The sequence below is a fragment of the Ictidomys tridecemlineatus genome, chromosome 12, assembly GCF_052094955.1.
Source record: "Ictidomys tridecemlineatus isolate mIctTri1 chromosome 12, mIctTri1.hap1, whole genome shotgun sequence".
Taxonomy (NCBI): domain Eukaryota; kingdom Metazoa; phylum Chordata; class Mammalia; order Rodentia; family Sciuridae; genus Ictidomys; species Ictidomys tridecemlineatus.
This window is the reverse complement of record NC_135488.1, coordinates 69,750,893-69,765,733: the sequence shown is the minus strand read 5'-3', so window position 1 is coordinate 69,765,733 and position 14,841 is coordinate 69,750,893. Positions and strand designations below refer to the sequence as shown.

At 31.7% G+C, this 14,841-nt stretch overlaps 1 protein-coding gene and 1 non-coding gene across 10 annotated transcripts in view; both read right to left on the bottom strand.

The window, feature by feature from the left end:
• Positions 1 to 14,841, bottom strand: part of Vps54 (VPS54 subunit of GARP complex) — an 87,038-nt gene that overhangs the window by 10,387 nt on the left and 61,810 nt on the right. For 8 of the 9 annotated variants that reach the window (XM_078029116.1, XM_078029115.1, XM_013357183.4 and 5 more), the window contains 8 exons: positions 13,394 to 13,523; positions 12,574 to 12,755; positions 11,656 to 11,768; positions 7,931 to 7,988; positions 4,853 to 4,958; positions 3,867 to 3,954; positions 3,194 to 3,315; positions 3,004 to 3,084 (listed from right to left, as the gene is read on the bottom strand). In XM_078029116.1, coding sequence (XP_077885242.1) covers positions 3,004 to 3,084; positions 3,194 to 3,315; positions 3,867 to 3,954; positions 4,853 to 4,958; positions 7,931 to 7,988; positions 11,656 to 11,768; positions 12,574 to 12,755; positions 13,394 to 13,523 — 880 coding nt within the window. Of the gene's footprint in view, positions 1 to 3,003; positions 3,085 to 3,193; positions 3,316 to 3,866; positions 3,955 to 4,493; positions 4,595 to 4,852; positions 4,959 to 7,930; positions 7,989 to 11,655; positions 11,769 to 12,573; positions 12,756 to 13,393; positions 13,524 to 14,841 lie in introns of those variants that run through there. The other variant, XR_002483602.3, reaches the window with a different exon arrangement.
• On the bottom strand, positions 12,164 to 12,269 carry LOC120885133 (U6 spliceosomal RNA). Its single transcript, XR_005727646.1, has one exon. It is a non-coding gene; the product is annotated as a U6 spliceosomal RNA (small nuclear RNA).

The window sequence follows — 14,841 nt, the reverse complement described above, 5'->3', positions numbered from 1 at the left end:
TTATGAGGTAACCTCTATTACTCCCATTTAGAAATGAAAATGGAGGCTTAAAAAAAAAAAAATAAGAGTTTGCCCAAGGTCCTTCAATGACTAATGTGTAACATACATGGGATCTGAATTTAGGTATACTTGAATCTAAATTACTTCCTGGTGATTTCTAACAACATGTTTGCTCAGACTTTTCCTCAGACATATCTTCACATCAACTTCATATGCCCTAATCTTATCTTTAAAAGCAAAATTTATATGCATACTACATCTATAAAACTATCTCATATCTTCCTCTCCAATTGGCAACCAACTCTTTTAAAGCATTAAATGCTCCAATGCATTAAAACAATTCCTTACTTAAGGAATATTAATACATATTCTCCTTCTTGTCATTATTGATATACTTCCCCTGCTAGATATTTTGCTATCTCAACAAGATATTCACCCTTGTGTTAGCCCTGTATCATCTAATGCAATGATTTGTACATAACTTACTAAATGAATGTGAATGAGTGGTGGCTGTGGCTAAGACATTAATCTAACTGCTACTACACATATTAATGTCTCACTCTATCCAAGCAAAAAATACCCTTTTTGGATCAGCCTATATTTTATACTGTGCCATTGTTCCCAAAATTATATTTTAAGGTAAGAAAATAAAAGCTAAAAATTGAAAAGTAAACCCAAACCAAACCCTGTCTTGTTATTTTGGTATGAATTAAACACAGGATTAAACTCCTGGGAAACACATGAAAGCAAACAAGACAAAGAATGACAAGGAGAGAATTGTTAATATAAGGAAATTGTGCATGCCAGGTAACAGAAGTCACTCTGAAAGACAGTAGAGAGAACACTGTGTTATAAAGACAGACAACATTCTTCAAGTCAATGATACTAAAAACAAAAGACAAAAGGGGAGGGGAATATTCTAGTTTATAGAAAACTTAAGGGACTTAACCAAATGCAATAAGTAAACACATAGAACTCTTTGTTGAAACAAATTATTGGGAAAAGATATTTTGGAACAATTAGAAGTTTCAAATATGAGAAGAGATGTTAGATGATATTGGAAGATTATTAATTTCCTTAGATATTAATGTGTGATTATTAGAAGAGTTCTGTTCCTAGTTTTGAAATTCTTTTACTTAAGAATTTAGGAATGAAGTAAAAAATTTTAGTAAAAAATTCTAAAATACTCATAACTGTTAAATATGGGTGAATACGAACAAAAAGTTCATTAAGTCGAGTCACAAAGTCTAGTCATACTCTTTTTCAAAACCCTGCATATGACCAAAATGACAAATTAAAGTCAGGATTTTAAGAGTATGGGCAGAGTTTGGTTTTGCTTCATTATATCCATAGCCTACTATTAGTTCCACTATTTAACATTTACTTTATCCTACAATGTTAGCAGTTTACAGTCCTCTGTTTTGTTAGATGGTAAATTTCTTGAGGACAGATGCGTGTTACTGAATTTTGCTACACAGCAGACTTACATCAAAAAGCAAACTGGTGGAACTGAATTGCTTCTGAATTTAGCTTGTACTTGAAACCCACAAAGAAAAGATACTGTGGTCTGAGAACTCTTAGGAGTTACAGACCCTTTCAGAGAATCTGGGAAAAATCATTTTCATAAAAGCACTAAGATGTTTATCTTTTTTTACTCCTGTTTCCTCATGACTGCATCAGTTTTTAGATGACTTATGATATCATGATTCTGAAGACTAATGGAAAGTATATATGTATATTGTGTTTTAAGATTTCTTAGCTTTAGGGCTGGGGTTTTGGCTCAGTGGTAGAGTGCTTGCCTAACACGTGTGAGGAGGCACTTGGGTTCGAACCTCAGCACGACATAAAAATAAATAAAAATAAAGGCATCAACTCTTGAAGAAAAAAAAAGCTTTCTTAGCTTTAATTTTTAATATGATATCTCAATGAAATGTGAAAACTGGATCAATAAAAAGTTCTTTGGGATTGATTACTTTCATAAATATAAAGGTGTCCTGTGAACAAAATTTAAGAACTAGTAAACAACTAAAGTATTGTTTCCCAAGTACTTCTCTCTCACTGTCATTTTCAAAGGATTAGGCACATGCCTACGTGTGAATGAACGGCAACTTTATCTTGCCCTTTTATGATTTTTACATGCCTGCTGTTCCTGACAATTCAGAATGTTAAAGATGTAAGTAGAGGAAAAAGCAAATCAAAGTTCCTTGCTCAGTAAGTTTTATTCTAAGTATGATCTTGGGCATAAAGTCGACACTAAATAAACCTTCAAACATCCAAGTTACAAAATTTCTTCTTTCCCCCAAAGATATGCATTGAAGAATATAGGAAAGCAAAGAGTAAAGGATAGGGCAAAAGTGAGTGGGGCTGATTAAATAACATTTTTGGAAGATACCCTTCCAGTATTCCTTATAGAACATCACTTTATTTAATGACTTTTGGGAATGAAAAGAAACAGACCCTAGAATTGTCTCTGAGAGAAACAATAAAGCACCTCAGATTCTCAGAGCATTTTTCAGCTTGGAAAATAAAGTCACATACTTTATTTCAAATAAATTTCCTTTTTTTCTTATGGATTCTTGTCCTTATAATTCTGTCTTTGGAAGGCTTTCAAATTGTTTGTTTTGAAGAAGGTATACATTTGTTGATGTAGCCAACATAAAAATGCTTCTATGAAGGATTTCTACCACCCTGAATTATCTCCCTTACTCTCTCCCACCTCTGGCCTTTAGAAGATGAACATAAAATTGACATTTTATTGAGTTGTTTTCTGAACTCTGGGGGAGTTGATTTGTTAAGACGTCTGTGACCATTTTGGTGTCAGTCAAAGAAGATGGACACATTTTCCTTAAAAACTGTTTATAAATTCTGCCAGTTGGTATATATCTTTTAAAAATTTAGATTCTAGTATCACATTTTAACTTATGAATAACATAAAGGATCCTCTATAAAATGAATAGTCACAATGCTTTTAAGCAGAGCCTAATGATTTTCATAAATTATTACCTTCGATAACAGCTTGTCAAATAAGCTATCCATTATCGCTACAAGTTTAGCTGATATTTCAGCAATGTGGTCATGGTAATCCTGAAATGAGAAATGATATTGTATTTTATAGTTCCTGAGACACATACAAAATATTTAACAATTAAGGAATTAAATTTATGAACTTTAATAGAAAATACATGAAAAATACCTTAGTGATATGATCAAAATGCCTAAGCATGTTATATTGCTTAGGTGGTAGTCGAGCTTCAAAATGAGCCCGGATCACAGGAATGTAGTGCACAATTAACTGCAAACATCGTGAAGAAAGAGCTAAAGATTCAGGGAATGGGTACATAATGGAGAAACAAAAATTGTTGATTTTAATTACAAAGGCAATTAAGTTTAAAATGTCCATTAATTTCATAAAGAACTCCCAGTTTATTTCATAAATGAAGAGCACCATGGTAAAGGTAACCCATTTCATTTTTAAGAAAATAATTTAGTGCTAAATAATTCAATGAATATGCTGTTTTCTCAATGGACTTGAGTTGCTAGCATTACAAGTATGAGGACACTAATAAGACAATTTATTCTCTTCTGACATTCAGATACCTTTCACCCCAAAGTACTTCTTATATATTACATATTATTTAACATTTTCCAGAGTGAAGCAGCTTCTAAATAATTTATTAAGAGTTAAGAGTGGAAATTCCTTATATAATTTCCCCAGATTAGTTTTTCAATTATAACAACACATAAAAGAATAAAGTAGCATTTGCCACTTTTATAGCCACGAAACTATCAGATATGATAAAAACAGGGTAAGAAGAATTACATCATTATAATACCTTAACATTTGAATGAAATACAAGAATCCATACCCAAATTTTTTGTAGTTATTGTTTTTAGTCCAACAACTTGCAATGCACCAGCTCCAAGAACTAACTGGCAACTTCTTGAATTGAAGTACTAAGAAAGGAAGAAGGGGGAAAAAAAAACAAAAAACAAAAAAACCCAAACTCAACGATTTATTAAAAGCCATTCTTTTATATCCTGATGATGTGTTAACTATCCTAAAAATACATTTCTTTTTCTTCTCATTCAAAGACCAAATGAATTTTCTAGTAGAAGCAATTAGGATCTATTTATGTAATAATGAAAAAAAAAAAAAAGGAAGAGGGGAATTCTAAATGATAATATTTAATTTTGATATATAAAAAATTGAAATTCTAAAAGTTTTCAGAAACTTATCTTTAGTTTGCATTCACAATACTAATTTAGTTTCAGCATTCTTATTCAAACATCCTGTTTTCAAAAGAGTAAAAATATTTCTTGACTAAAATTCAAGTTCAGGGCAATATTGATAGAATAAAGGTTTGAAAAAATAAAGCTTTTCCTATATTCTAACAATTAAAAATATCTGTCAATATGAAATGGCTGAATAAAATTATCACATTTTCATTTTACATCAATTGTTCTGAAAGAATGATGTAAGAAAAATCTCTAACCTTAGTGAGATGAATTTTGTAATGTTCAGTGAATTCCTTCCATGCACATTTGAAACCAGTCCAGGTTTTTTGACCTAAGTGGCCTCAGTCATGTTCAGCACCTAACGAACAAATCATCTCCTGTCTCCAATGTCATTAACAACTCTATAAGTGTAATGAGGAATCACTAAATGTAGAGTGAGAAGGAAGCAGGCAGCCCTTTCTCTAGTAACATGTGATGCAACCACAATTAAATAACACAAAATTAATGTCTTAAAGATAACTTGACCTTGAAATGTCTTAGAGTTGAAAGGTTAGTTATAGCCTAATGGGTTAATTCTTTTAACTATATTTCCATAAAAAGGTAAAATCATACACACCTTCAACAAATCTGACAGACGAGTAAGCATGTCAGTAGTAACAGATGGGATGTTATCCACACACTGGCAATATTCAAGGATAATTCTTATTAACAGCAATACAGTTCTATAAGAAAAGAAAATGTCCCACAGGCAATCAAAACAAAAAAATTTAAACTGATTTGGCATATAAAAAAATCAAATTACTTATTAGTTCGATGCATCTCTGAGGATATGCTGATTTTTTTTTTAAGAGAGAGAGAGAGAGAGAGAGAGAATATGAGAATGAGAATTTTTTTAATATTTATTTTTCAGCTTTCGGCGGACACAACATCTTTGTTTTGTATGTGGTGCTGAGGATCGAACCCGAGCCGCACGCATGCCAGGCGAGCATGCTACCGCTTGAGCCACATCCCCAGCCTGATATGCTAATTTTGATAACTGCTAAATTATGTGTTTCGCCTAAAAGTGCAACAGGTTCTGGTCTAATGTAGACCAAAAGAAGCACTTAGAGTGAAAGATTTAAGGATTTGTGTAATTACAGAATCAGTACTTACATACATGACACTGAGAATAAGTGGCTTGTCAAATTTTGTGCTGTAAGCATAGTACTTGGTTTATGGCATTCTTATTAAGAAAGTCTCTTTAATAAGGGAAGTATTCTATTCTTTGGCCAATTCCAAAACAACGACAAAAAGACTAGTCAGTGTTTCTGATTAACTGTGTAGCAGGTTTCAATCATAGCTACTGAATTGATGAAGGGAACCTAGTCCAGAGTTTCTTAGTGAGATGAAAATGAGAAAGAAGCCATAACAGCTTCTAAGGAACATATTATGTAAGAAGTTTATTCATAGGTCAAAAGACTCTCCAAAAATGAAAAATTACCAGCTCATTACAGAACAAACTAAAAAGACACACTACTGGAAGATTAAATGAGACTAAAATTAAGAGAAAAAGAAACATTTATTATAGGACATCTAAGTTCACTGAAATGCTCAGAAATGAAAAATCCACATAAAATAATACTTTATAAAAGTATAAAGAATATAGGGCTGGGGCTGTACTCAGTAAAGGATATCAGGAACCACTGAATCAAGAAAGATAACATTTAAACTGGGATGGTGGAGCACATCTGTAATCCCAATCACTTGAGGGGCTGAGGCAGAAGGATCACAGTTTAAGGCAAGCTAGGGCAACTCTGTGAGATTCCATCTCAAAATAAGAAATGAAAAAAAGCTTTGAATGTAGCTCAGTGGTAGAGCACTTGCCTAGAATGTATGGGGCCCTGGTTTCAATTCCCAGTACTGCACAGAAAAAAAATACAGCACCTAGGCTCTATATAGCTTAACTAGAGCCTGCTCTATTCGGCATGAGTCCACTGCATATTTTTCATAATCTTCTCCCAGAAAACATAATAACCCACCTTTATTCAGGTAGTTCAGTTTTTGGGCAATAGACTCCTGCCTGAAAAGTCAGAGCCAGAGAGAGGGACCATTTCCATCAAGCACATGAAGTGCAACCAGATAAAGGAGGAAAGTTAAAGGAGAGAAAAGAGACGAGATTACAGAGGGTTGAACAAAGCTTAGCTCTATTGGAAACAAGGAAGGACTCCTGAGGATACAGGAAATGAGGCTTTAGTTTGAAATTTGTGTATTTTTAGAGATTGAAATATGGATTAAAAAACAAACAAACCCATATTAATTCTGTACATGTTTTTTGAGAGCTTACTATAGTGCCAAGAAAAATAATAACGGTAAGACATGATCGCCTACCTTTGCAGAATTCAGTCTTACCAAGGAGACATACACATAAAGGAATAATTTAACTATACTATAGTAAGTTCCATGATAAGGCTCATAGAGGTCCTTTCTTCCCGGAAAGGGCAGCTATTTCAGAAAACTCTTGATGACAAGAAGCAAAGAAGGAAAGTGAATGATGGTCTAGATATTGGGAGTTAGATCTAAATTCTAATTCTGACTTTACTCACTTAACCTTCTAAGCTTCAATTCTTGTAACTCAGAAAGGAAACACCAATCTCTGACATGTCTATTTCACTAAGTGATGATAAAGATCAAATGAGATCAGATATATGAAAATACTTAAAACTATAAAGTGCTATTAAAGAATATGAAAATAGGGCTGGGGCTGTAGGTTAGTGGTACAACACTTGCCTCGCAGGTGTGAGACCCTGGTTTCCATCCTCAGCACCATATAAAAATAAAAAAAAAATAAAAAAATAAAAATATTGGGTCTATCTACAATTAAAAAATAAATAAATAAAAAAGAATATAAAATTTTTTAAATGGGTAAGAAGATAATATTTAATTACCAATTTTAAAAAGGCCTGTCATGTCAAACATAATGCTGGAATTGTATATTTCTTTGTTACCTTGAATTAGAGATATTTATTAATAAAAGAGTAAAAGATCTAACAACTGGAATTATAAAAAACAACCACCAATATATTAGAACTGTGCTAAAATGGGTCACACATGTGGCACATAACTGTAATCCCATGGCTCAGGAGTCTGATGCAGAAGAAATCACAAGTTCAAAACCAGCCTCAGCAACTTAATGAAACCCTAAGCAACTCAGCAAGACCCTGTCTCAAAATAAAATATAAACAAAAGCTGGGGATGTAGCTCAGTGGTTAAGCGCCCCTGGGTTCAATCCCTGGTATTAAAACCAAACCAAAACAAAAAGAACTGTGCTAAATGGTTTACAGCATTACCTGTTTTAACATTTTGAAGGCTCCAGAAGCCATGATTTAAACTACTTCATGCTATACTACAGACTAAGAAAGCATAAGAAAAGAAGATGGCAAGAGCCTATGATGGTAATAAATTCAAAGAGCCACTACATCATTCATGGCTGTCTACATTTCTTATTACATGAGAAAAATCAAGGCCTCTTTTATTAACCCAGTGATAAAGCACACATAAATACAGAAAATAAAAAGGAATCCATAAAATTTCCTTTAAATACTTCATTAGGATTTAAAATTGTTAATCCAAAATTCCTCATTCACTTTAAGAGGAAAATAGAAGACTTATATTTCAAATAATTGACTCAACTAATAAAGACAAATATACTACTCACCCAACAACAGCATACTGTTGTCCCTCAACAATGAGAACTTCAGCTGGTTTTCTTTCTTCTGTAGGTAAAAGAGGAAAGCAAATAAACAAGAAGGGGTATGTATATGGTGAAACAAAATACTGGAGAAAACCACTGAAAACAATAATTCTGTTTTCAGGCCTGAAACGATCTCCTTTCTGGAAACAAATATCTACTTCTTCAGAAGCAATTTGGTAGAGTAAATAAAGTACTTTGGGTTTGGAGTTAGATTTGATTTTAGTCTGGGTATTACCAATTATCAATTACCTTAAGTCAATAACTTCTCTGAGACTCAATCTGTATCCATGAAATGCTTCAGGATTGCTGTTAATGATTGTTGTTAAAGATTATAAACTGCCAACCCTCTAGGCCTGGCACATGGTAGTTAAAAAACAAAATTATTATTAGTTTGGAAAGGCAGAACTAGCTTTTTGCCTTGCTGTCTTTACTACTGTCGTTATCATTATTAGAATATAAGTTAATTAGGCTGGGGTTGTGGTTCAGCAGCAGAGCACTCGCCTAGCATGTGCCCTGGCACGTGAAGCCCTGGGTTCTCGATCCTCAGAATTTATTAAAAATAAATAAAATATTGTGTCCAACTACAACATACATACATACATAAAATATGAGTTAATTTCTAAATTTAATGGACAGATTATGTATTTTCTGTATTTTATCTTTATTTCCTTTCCTTTCCTTTCTGGTACTAATTGAACCCAGAATGACTTTAGCAATGAGCTACATCCCATCCCCAGGCTTTTTAAATTTTGAGACAGTGTTTCACTAAGTTGCTGAGGCAGTTCTCATACTTGAGATCCTCTTGCCTAAGCCTCCTGAACCACTGGGATTGTAGGTATGCACCACTGTACCCACCTATATATTTATTTATTTTATTTTATTTAAAAAAAAATATTTATTTTTAGTTATAACAATATCTTTATTTTTATGTGGTCCTGAGGATTGAACCCAGTGCCTCATGCATGGTAGGCGAGTGCTCTACCTCTGAGCCACAACCCCAGTCCCCACCTATATATTTCATTTTTAAGATTTCAACTTAGAAGTTATTCTGTTTTCATAGTATGACATTTCTTATTATTATATAACAAAATTCAGCATTTTGTGGTGAAAAGAACAGGAGACTGGATTATCATCCTTGATCAGCCAATGAAATAACTGCTACAGTCAAATAATTTCTCCCCTAAGATTCAAGTCCCTTTGAACTATTGGACAAAAAAGTCTACTACCTCTTTTCTTTCATGAAAAGAAATCCATTGTGGTAAAATTTCTACACACAATTCACTATATCCTTTGGACTACAAATTTTTTTAGAGCAAGGACTGTTTCGGAACTAGCTCTCTATATTACAAAGAAGGAATACAATGATGTAGGTAAGAGCAAGAACCCAAATGTCAGTATACCTGAATATGAATCCTACTCTACTACCTCCTAGCTATGTAACTCTAAGTTACCTAAGTCCTTTTGCCTCAGTTTCCATATTTATTAGGTGATGATATTAACAGCATCTAGATCATGGACCTGTAAATGATAATGATATGATACATGTAAAGTACTTAGAACAGTGTCTAGCACCAAATAAAAACTCAATGGCGGGATGTATGGGTGTGTGTGTGTGTTTGTGTGTGTGTGTGTATGTTGTGGCAGCAGTAGAGCATTTGCTTAGCACGTGCGAGGCCCTGGGTTCGATCCTCAGCAACACATTAAAAATAAATAAATAAAATAAAGGTATTGTGTCCAATTACAACTAAAAAATAAATATTAAAAAAAATCAGTATAGTTGCTATTCACTAACTTCATTTCCCCAATGCTAGCCGCATCCTAATGATTCAACAAATGTATGGTGGATAAATAAAAAATAACCCAAGATCTTTATCTTAATAAGAACTACTAAAATATTATTCATAAAAGGGTAGAGGCTGAGGAAGAAGAAAAGTATTTAAGAGAAACCTCATACTACCAGAATCCTACAAAGAGGGATTGAAAATAGTTCACTTTGTAGGAAAACAACAACATTTAATTCAATCATTCCACATTTAAAAAAATACTTTAATTTAAAAAATCATTCTGTTTGTATAATAGTAGACTTCAAAGACTGAGCTTTCAGAGAAAGAAAACAAGTCCTAGCTGTCTGGCATGGCACCTCACATAATAGGTTATCAATAAAATACAGCTTGTAAGACTAGATAAATGATAAGTTATGAAGGCTTTGTTTTGCTAGTATCATATAATCAGTTAAAAATTGTAACCTGACATGGTTACTCATTTAAAATAGTCACAGAAATTTACATATTTAAAATATTAAGATAAATTTACATAATTCCTTTGATTTGATTCTTCGTTCTGTCCTATATGAATGAATCTATCTATAACCAGCCCTTAATCCCTTCCCTCATGTCATAATGGTAAGAGATAGGCTTTCTCTTGAACTCTGGATTCAATTCTAGCTGCTTCTTATTTCTGTTAGGCATGAAAATATAATTCAGCTTCCTCTGACCCAATACAAACAACAAAAAAAATCTCTTCTCTCAACTTTTTGTGTGGATTATGGAAACAATCTAATTTCTCAATCTCTCTAGCTACCACTTCATCACCCACTTTTCCTTCACAACTAAACTTTATTGATAAAGTGGGCTACATTTGTCTAACCTTCCTTAGCAATGAACTGCACACTGACACTATCACTCCACTCAATTATTGATACTGTAAACTTTCTTCTACATGTCAAATCAATGGTCACTAACTGTATTTTATTCAGTCTCTTGTAGCAAAGTTGTATTTTATGCAAATGTGAAGTATACAATTTGAAAATATGGCTATGTAAAAACACTAAACTTTAATTAAAAATGCATAAAAATTTGAAATAATGCAATTGCCTTCTCCATTAAATGTATTCAAGCTCATAATTTCAGAATGCATTAAAAATCAATTTACATTATCAGATGATGCCATTTTAACAAACATATGTCCTAGTTATTCCATCTATTTCTTTTGAAACCCAACTGGTATTTGATAATCAATGACAATTTTCTTCCTATCTCTCTGGTCCTTCTTTTTTCTTTTCTCATAGTTCTTCACATTTTGGGTTTTATTATGCAATTGTTTACATAATAATAAGAAACGTCACACTGTGAAAATAGAATAACTTCTAAGTTGAAATCTTAAAAATGAAATATATAGGTGGGGACTGGGGTTGTGGCTCAGAGGTAGAGCACTCACCTACCATGCATGAGGCACTGGGTTCAAAGAGAAAATTAAACCTTTAATTTTTTTTACTTCTATTTTTATGAATTTCTTCCTATCTCACTGGTCCTTTTTTCTTTTCCCATAGTTCTTCACATTTTGGTTTTTGTTATGCAATTGTTTACATATTTTTGGTTTTATTCATTAAACTCAGTGTCTTTAAAATAGAATCATAACTGTTATCTTTGCTCCATATGACACAAAGTGGAAGCTAATTAGTGTTCACTGGATGTAAAGGACATCATCCACGGTCTAGCATGTGATTACACTCATAAGTATTCAGAATTATTATTATAAATTAAAACAAATACTTTTCTTGTCAAATACTTAATTGGAAGCTTTAGTTCTAGGTTTTTCAATAGGTATTCTCAATTAAAGCAACATTAAACATTCTTACAAAATAAACAAATAATAAAAAATTGGAAGAAAGTGTGTGGAAGAACACATACCCCCTGATTTTTTTTCAGGTAAAGCAATCTTTCCATCTGATATAGAATCAACAAGATCCTGAAATTCTGCAGGAACATCAGCTTGCTTCCAGCGCTCATTGTCTAAGAGGAGGCTATTCAAAAGATGAAAGAAAAGTAAACTTTAATAATGTTTCAATATCATCTTCCTTGGTTGATAAGAAAGTAGAGCTTAGCTGAATATCTAAGATTTTTGTAAATGTGAAGTATACAATTTGAAAATATGTATAACTCTGCATAACAAGTTTATTTTTTTAAAAAAGCATAAAGACAATAAACAAAGTAAACTTTTAAACATATCTTAATTTATGTACTAGAATTGTTCCAGGAATCATCATCTTCATCAGAGTCTATTACTCTTCTTCTGTTGAATTTAACTGCTGCTTTCTATTTGTTGGCCTACTTTTTCAAGGATTTCTATTAAGCCTTGTTCTGATATCTTCCCAATGAGTAGTCCATTTCTCGACATCTGTATAAGGTTATTTTCTACAAAAGTATAGAGTGCTTCACGAATATGCATGTCACCCTTGCACAGGAGCCATGCTTATCTTCTCTGTGTCATTCCAATTTTAGTGACTACTTAAGATTTTAAAAGTGCTGGACACTTTAATTGGAATCATTCATAAACAGTATCAATACTTTTATACCTCTTAGCCTACCCAATAGTGATGAAACATAATTTACTTAACTTTGAGTTAAGAAACAAGTCAATCTTCCAGATAGGCACTTTTACATAAGTAAGCATTCTAACTCCACTTTGAAAAGTCAAAAGGTAAATTTTAACTCCATAATCTGTCTTTAATTTAAAAAAAAAAAAGCAGAAATTTTGGCTAGTCAATTAATTTATTTTTAAAATGTAATTGTGTTTTTGCAAAGAAAAAAATTACACAGTAATGATACCTGAGCTTGGTTTTTCTCTCTTCATGAAATCTATTTACAAATTTATTAGCTTGGCTTTGAAGTGCTCCAAGTAATGACATGCTTTTTCTTCCACAGATCTGTTCTGTCTCTAAAATGAATGTTTCCATTAATCTAGAAAGTGTAATGAATTCCGTGGAATTTAACTTCTCAAGAAAACCATCCTAAATTTTAAAAAATAACACAAAAATCATGATGGAAGTTAATATAAAACCAAATATTGGTGAGCTATAAAACCAACTAAGTTTAATAAATTTCAGTATTAATTATCTTTTTCTATAATATATTATATAATTATATATTAATTACTTTTGTAATTAATAAAATTTATTTATCATTTTAAATGAAATTTCCCAATATTTCATATCTAAAAACTGAACATGAAAAGCTTAAGATGTCTTGAATTTGAATGTTTCCTTTATAACTAATACAGTAACTTAAATGAATTCAGGTCATTGTATAACTTTTTCCACCATCCTGAAGTTTAATTTTGTTTGACCACATATATACACATGCATATATAAAACAGCATCTTACATTCATATTAATTACTAAGATGTTATATTTTATAGTAAGTCCTTTATTTATTTGAAAATAATAGTTAAATAATTTTTCCTATTTCTTTAATTATTTTACATCTTAGCACTTCTTTACTACAACACACCAATATCATTAACTTTATTGTTAATATTATAAAATGCATTACAGGGAAAATACAGATATAAGCAAAGACATAATTCTGGATCTCTAACCTAACTATCCTACATATAAATATAAAATATGTAAAGTATTATGAAAATACCTTTGCTCTTGACATGAGAAATTTGACAGCTCGATCATGACATATATCTGAGGCACTATACAATAACTCTTGGATATTATTTGCCAGCTTCCCCAGCTCTAAGTCAGTTAATTTCATGTCTTCACTGACCCTGAAAATGATACAATGAGATTTAGGGAAAACTGTTAACACAGTTCTCCATAGGTGATATAATCAACAAAAAAGGATAAACACTTGAAAATTCACATTTGAGGAAGATTTTGTGATATACCCAATTTTAGCAATGCTTCAGAAAATAAAACTTGAATAGTAAATTTTAACTTTGAAGTTTATGATTATAGAATATCTTTAATCATGCTCAGATAATATATAAATATATGTATATTATATATTATAAATATATTACATGTCATAATATATTTTATTGTTGTAAACTATATTATACATATATTACAATATATATAAGATATATATTTAAATATATATTTAATTATACATATATATTATACAATGTGTAATATATATTTAAACTAAGCCTTACAATAATTTTTTTTCTATAGTATTTTCAATACTTAGTTCATATCCTGATTGGAAATCTGCACATATTAGAGCAAAACAATTTGTTTGGCAAGGGACTAGGTGGTAGCTGTGATGGTAGTTTTGGCAGAACAGGGATTGTACATAGGCACTTAGGAATAACACAGCAGAAGGAAGAAGGAAGGAATGTTATATCATGACAAGTGGCCCTCTTTTCATTCAAAATTATGAATTACTTAATATTAACTCATATTTACTTAATGACTGGGCATTACTGAATTTAACTGCTAGGAAGTTGGAAGGAATATAATTTATAAGAGGTAATACATATTTTTCAATTTTGAAGGGAAATGTATGATCAATAAAGACCAATGATTTCATTTTAACAGTTCAGTTACTTTTACCATGAGCCAAGTAAAATGTCTTACTGTTTTTCTCCCATTCTGCTAAGTTATAACAATTTTTAAAGAGGCTCTGATGTATGTATATGAACTGGGTTAAGGTATTATGGTAAGTTATTACTAACTATCCTTCAAATTTTCAATATCACGATGTTCATTTACTAATGCTTTAAAATAAAAGACTGATATTCTTAAAGTATTCTCAGGAATAGTGTATTATTTAATTCCCTCACTCTGAGGCAGGTAGATATCTATTTACAGATGAGGACACTGAATTTTAGAAAGCTTAAGTAGTTTATCTAAGGTCACTGGTTACAAAGAGTAGGACTGGGATCCAGAATTAGTCCATATCTAATTGACTATACTTTCTCTACTATAACATTTATTTTTGTATAAACCGTCTAGTAGTATTTCAATACTAGGTCCCTCAGAAATGCCTACTTAAACCTCAAATTCAGTATTAAAGTTTCATTTTCTGTAAAGATTACTAAAATTTGCCCATGAAACAGAATGATTAAAGAATTTTGGGGG